Source organism: Carya illinoinensis, chromosome 5 (assembly GCF_018687715.1).
Source record: "Carya illinoinensis cultivar Pawnee chromosome 5, C.illinoinensisPawnee_v1, whole genome shotgun sequence".
Classification (NCBI taxonomy): domain Eukaryota; kingdom Viridiplantae; phylum Streptophyta; class Magnoliopsida; order Fagales; family Juglandaceae; genus Carya; species Carya illinoinensis.
Genome location: NC_056756.1, coordinates 46,764,792 through 46,770,791, shown reverse-complemented (window position 1 = coordinate 46,770,791; position 6,000 = coordinate 46,764,792). Strand labels below are relative to the sequence as shown.

General features: G+C 34.6%; 1 protein-coding gene across 4 annotated transcripts; it reads left to right on the top strand.

The window, feature by feature from the left end:
• Positions 1–472: 472 nt before the first annotated feature.
• Positions 473–3,801, top strand: LOC122309496 (GDSL esterase/lipase At4g10955-like). Of its 4 annotated transcripts, none has more exons than XM_043123005.1 (3): positions 473–678; positions 1,816–1,947; positions 2,599–3,801. In XM_043123005.1, the coding sequence occupies exons 2-3, from the start codon at positions 1,886–1,888 to the stop codon at positions 3,596–3,598; spliced, it is 1,062 nt and encodes a 353-aa protein (XP_042978939.1). In that variant the 5' UTR covers positions 473–678; positions 1,816–1,885; the 3' UTR covers positions 3,599–3,801. The 4 variants fall into 4 exon arrangements, with proteins under 4 accessions (XP_042978939.1, XP_042978937.1, XP_042978940.1 ...); XM_043123003.1 differs by having other exon boundaries at positions 473–687; positions 1,820–1,947; XM_043123006.1 differs by having other exon boundaries at positions 473–687.
• Positions 3,802–6,000: the final 2,199 nt, after the last annotated feature.

Genomic DNA, 6,000 nt, shown 5'->3' with positions numbered 1-6,000 from the left:
GAAGAATTAAAGAATCTGGAAAAGAAAGATGAGGATCTGTGAAAGAAAGAATCTTCTTATCCTATTACTGGACCTCTCACTCATACTACAAGGATACAAAGAGGGAAAGGGGCCCCTAAGTCCTGACTCAATTGCATAACCAAAAAGAAAAGAAAACTACTAAAGATACAAATAGATTATATAAAGTAAACCCACAAACTGATGTAGTTTTATAGAATTTGTTAGATCTACTTTATAATAAAAATTAACCTTACAATCTGACATGTCACATCAATTTGTAGGTTTACTTTTGTGTAAGCCCTTTGTGACTAAAGTATTTTCCAAAAGGAAAAACATGCATATATGAGGAAAGAGGATAAAATCTTGGATAAGAACTAATATAGCTATAAAGAATCAACTCGAAACATTACTGTCGAATATCTCTCTCTCTTAAAATTGGAATTGCTGTTCTTTCTTTTAATTTCCATTCTCTCCCAAACTCATGCTTGATCTATAAGTACAGGACGAAACTCAAATGGGTGCAGCAGTATAACGTGAAAGAGTTTTAGCCCATCTTTTACGTATTCGACAAGTTGGTTCCCAGCTTCTTAATAACTTGTTCGTTTTAGCAAAGCACAAAATATTGTTCCGATCGATAACTTTCAGAAGAACTAGCGAGTTTCCGTGCTAACATTGAAGGTACTTTTGGTATGTTTTTTATACGGATATTATTGCATCACAAATTGATTTACATTATACTATGCTAAAAAAAAAAAAGTAAAACTCCATTGTATTTGTGGAATGTTTTTAATTGATTGCAAAAGTATTAGTTTTTAATGATATAGCATGCATGCATGCAATGATAGAATGAGAATATATACTACGTCTGTATTGTTGATATTTTGAGACTACCTAATTATTAGTACTCATTCATGATCATATAATTCGGAGATGTTTAAGAAACTCTATTTCTAGCTAGTATCCATATACAAAATTTTATGTGTATTCATTTTTGCGTATTTCTTGTGCACTCCACAATGTGATTAGCTGTGTCACTTTATTTTAATATAAAATAACTGTTTTGACCAATCATATAAGTAGAATGCACAAATGAATATGCAAAAATGACTGTATATACAAGAAGTACATGCAATCACTTTTGACACAGCCAATCATATTAGTGGAATACATATAGAGTATGCAAAACTGACTATATATAACAAAACTCATCCACATATAATAGGATCAACATGAGTAATTCTGAGCTAAGAGCTAAAGCTCGTTGGTATTTACCAGTAGATTAAATACTTGAATTGTTCATTTTTAGAGTACTAGAACTTCATTCAAAATTCAATTATCGAAGTATAAGACTGGTAAAAGTTTAAGAATTATGCTCACCCAATTTTAAATGGGTGGGGAAATTCGATGACATCACAATGCATATATATCGCACGATTGATTGATCTGTTCGATCTATACATCAAAATTTGTCAATTCAATGGTACGGAGGGTGTGACTCGACTTATATATAGAATTTCATGCTTTAAAGAAACTGAAATGGGAGAATAGAAAGCTAGCTGCTTGCTAATGCAACATACTTACCATCCTTATACAAATTCTCATTCATTTGGTATACATGAACATATACTATGGGGGGGAAAAGAAAATAAAGAGAGATCTAGAGAGAGAGAGATGATACAATAATTGGGAAATGCTTGGTAATTAATGTCTCATTTTGTACTCATTCAAAATTTATACGTACAGCTCATTTAGTATCTGAATCACACATTTCAAACTCCATATACATACCATTTCATGATTGGCTCTTGCTTCATGGCAGCTTATTCCAGATAGAGAATAACAGGAAGCAAAAAGAAAAAAGAAAAACAAAACACGAGGAGCTAGCATGACATCTCACAGGAAAGTTTTCAACATTTCAGGACCAACCCATCTCACAGTTGTTGACTGGTAAGACCATAAACCATGCAATACTTCACCGAGGGAGTACTAGTACTGGTGATGATCAACTGCAAGCTGCTGCTAGGCAACTCGAATGAACCTGCAGCACTACTGTATCCAGTGCTCAAAAACTGGCTCTTCAATATATTATAACACAATGATTTAAGGCTAAATCATTATAGAAATTAGATGATACTCGTACACTTTCTTCACTGCTATCTTGCTCACAGCAATACCTGTCCAAGATAGCATACTCTTATTCATGATTTCCTTTTTTTATCTCCCTGACATTTTTTAGCATGCAGTGCTTGGCCATTATTTGATTTTAATTGCATAAAAAAGGACCAGAAATGAATTGTCAGACTGACATCTGCTGGTTCTAGGGTTATATCTATCTCAAGAAACCACTCATGCTAACGCGGAGAACATAAAATATAAGTGACAGCTAGCATGCAGAGATTTTTTTTTACAGCAAGCATGCAGAAAGATTTTTTTTTAATCTTTTTTCAGGCATAAACATAGAGTTTACGCATCATAGAGCAATGTTTGTTGATCATTTGTAAAAATCTGTTGTTTTTTAGCTGGTATGTAGCTTATTCGAAATTTAGATCAGAATCCTAGCTACTGCATTTTTTAAAGCTAAAAAATCCTTTGCTTCAGGAGAAATGCACATCACCGAAGAACTGTCGCTGCCAGCTTGATTCAAGGAGTCTACACTCTAGAATATGACCGCCTGCACCGACACGGACCTAATGAAGCTCTTGCTCCGCCCTGGTGGAACTTCTTCAATTTCAATCTAGATTGCGTTCTCGTGGATGATGTTGACTTGTCCATATTCGGTGCCGTTTATAAATACAAATACCGAGACCCTTCCTCAAAAGTCCCAAACTATGTTATTGCCTTTCGTGGAGAAGCCCTCCGACAGGATTCAAGGCCCGAGGCTGTCGAGTTAGCCTTCAAGTGTATCAGTAACAAACTACAGCAGACCTCCCGCTTTCAACTTGCAATGCAGCGTGTTGAGAAAATTGTTGCTTCTCCTGGAGCTGGAAATGTATGGTTGGCTGGACATTCTCTAGGGTCAGCCATGGCATTGCTTGTTGGAAAGAACATGGTCATCAAGAGGAATTGTTTTCTTGAAACATATCTTTTCAATCCGCCATTCCCATCTGTCCCCCTAGAGCTGATCAAAGACGAGAAACTGAAGGGTGGACTCCGCTTTGCAGGCAATGTTGTCAAGGTAGGCCTCGCCCTTGCTGCAGACGCTCGTAAGCCTCAAGAACATGACCCTTTTGCTGCGCTATCTCCATGGATTCCTCACCTGTTTGTGAACGCAGATGATGCTGTTTGCGCAGAGTATATTGGTTACTTTGAAAGTAGGAAGAAATTGCAGGGCCTTGCAGATGGAGAAATCCAAAGGCTTGCAATGCAGAATCCTATTAGGAATCTGATTAAATGTGCTGCATTTGGGAAGGACTTAGAAGATACGTTGCATCTCCTTCCTTCTGCATATCTCAATGTTATTAACGGTGGTCCATCCAACAATTTCAGGGAAGCTCATAGAATTCACCAATGGTGGAATCCCAATTTTCGTTTCGATATCCAGCTGTATCAATATCCCCATGTGTTCCGGGGGAAGCAGCCCAATAAATTCGTGAACTAGAATTAACAGATCGCAACTATTGCAGATGGAAAACTGGATAGTTCTCATCAAATAAGTTCTGTGAAACAAGTATTTCTTCCAGTACTCCAGGGAAGAAGTGAAGATCGATGCCAATAGGCAAGTGTACAAGTGTATGTGTGTGATTGTGTGTATAACCTGTCTTGAATAAAGTGGCCGTGTGTGGCTCATGTGTGCTTGCTTGATGTTGCGAGTAAATGCTTTTTTTTTTTTTTTAACTTTTTGGTTGTTCAAATTTCATATCTAACGGTTGGAAGTTGGAATTAAGTAGTGTAACCTATCTCTGTTGCGGTACTTCCAACTTAGCTGACTCCGATCAAAGCAGCCTCGCTTCTTGCTGAGCATGTCCCTTCTCTTATTCTGTGGGACTCTTCGGGTTGCTAAAAATGTACTTGGGTTTGGATTAATGGTAGTCAGAGTTTTAAGATGTCAAAGCAGTGCGTAGCCATTTTTAAAAGAAAGTGAGACTCACGTGAAAAAATAGGTACTTTTAGGTGGATTTCAATTTTCAGTGTACCCATTTTTTATCGAGAAATGATAATTATAATCGTACAATCATTTTAAAAATAAATAAATAAATACGAGATTAATATTAAAAAAAATAATAATAATTTTTTAATAATAAATTTTATTATTTTTTTAAAATAATTATACTACACTAATACATTTCATAATTATACGTAACAATATTTTTTTTTATAATAAAAAAATTGTTTTAAGCTCACTTATTCTAAAACTGTACAAATAATTTTACTCTATTTTAAGAAAGCCTGGTTCGACTGCCTGTAGACCTTGAAAAGGTGGGCCGGGCGTGGTTACATGTGTTAATAAATCTTTGTCGCAAAGTGTCGCCAGCTTTGGAGCACTGCACAAGGTCACAACTGAGCTGGTCCGACATATCCAGGCCGTAGCCTCATGCCCAACCCAGCCCTCAAAATTACAGAGAGCTGTGCCTCAAAGAAATCGAAAAAAAAAAAAACCCATTTTTCATAATTCATGCTACAGGTGGAAACGGACCCAGCTCTTGTGTAGTAAGATTCAATAAGATGAGGGTCCTGAATACATGCAATTTAATGCTTTCTTTAATTTTTCACCTTTTATTTAGACATGACGACCAACCTCATGATATATAATTAATTAAAACAGATTCATAAAGATGAGTTCCTCAACTTTTTTCTTGGTTTTTGGTTTTTCTGTCGTTCTACAATATTTTCATGGGACCCTTTTCTCTCGAACTTAAAATTAATGGACCCTAGCCTTATAAATGATCCTCTAAGATCATGTTCAAGATGCATGCATGGTAGGCAACAAAATATATTTGATTGATCACTAGTTAGCTGGCCTATTAATTATGAATAAAGGGAGGCTGGAACGTGACTTTTGGTGCTGCTTGTTGTTTCTTCAAATTAATGTGGTCCGTATATATATATATATACAAAAATTTTATGTACAATCACTTTTACATACTCTTTTATACATTTTATTGATATGATTGGTTGAGTATTAAGAAAAAAAAATACTTTAGTCACAAAGAGATTTCACACAAGTAAACTCACAAACTGATGTGTCTTGATATGACACGCCAGATCATAAAGTTAATTTTATTATAAAATAAATCTAATAAATTCTATGAAGTCACATCAGTTTGTGAGTTCATTTTGTATTATCTTTTTATATTTATAGCAATTCTCTTTATAAAAAAATTGATGAAACTTATCACATCAGTAGAATACGTAAAAAATATATAAAAATGACTATGTAATATTACTCATATATATATATATATTGGTGCATGAACCAGTACCAATAGCTCATGATCAGCATAGCACGTTCCTTTCTGCCTTGTTTAATTTACTCCTTATATATACATACAGGTCATGATGTTATTGCCAGCAGGAAATTATATGGAGATCATGATAAGCCAATTAAACAAGAGACTCGCTAGGGCATGAAAAAAATTATATATGTACGTACCTGTCATTTAGTGCGCCCTTAAGAAATGAAAGACCAAAAACAAAACAAGTACTGGATCAGGTAGGTAAAGATCATCTATCCAACTGTTTATTTAATATTATTGATGAATCCATGCATGGATTACATACATATATATATATGTATGTATGTCACGGAGGAAGATGAAATGTCCAATCATATAATTATATATGGGATAAAATGCTTATATTATCAACGTAATTGCAATTATTAATTGATTATATATATATATATATATGTCCAAGAAATTAAAGATCTAGAATGCCTAGCTAGCTAGCTACTATATATACTGACCATCCATGTCTTCGTGCTTATAGGAAAATGGCTAAGGTTATCTCAAAATGTTGTTGCATGTTATTAGATTTTTATCATCTGTATATAATATAAAACAT

Coding starts and splice junctions, on each gene's coding strand:
- LOC122309496 (XM_043123005.1), top strand. CDS start 1,886: ATGACATCTCACAGGAAAGTTTTCAACATTTCAGGACCAACCCATCTC. Junction 1,948..2,598: donor CATCTCACAGTTGTTGACTG/GTAAGACCATAA, acceptor CCTTTGCTTCAG/GAGAAATGCACATCACCGAA.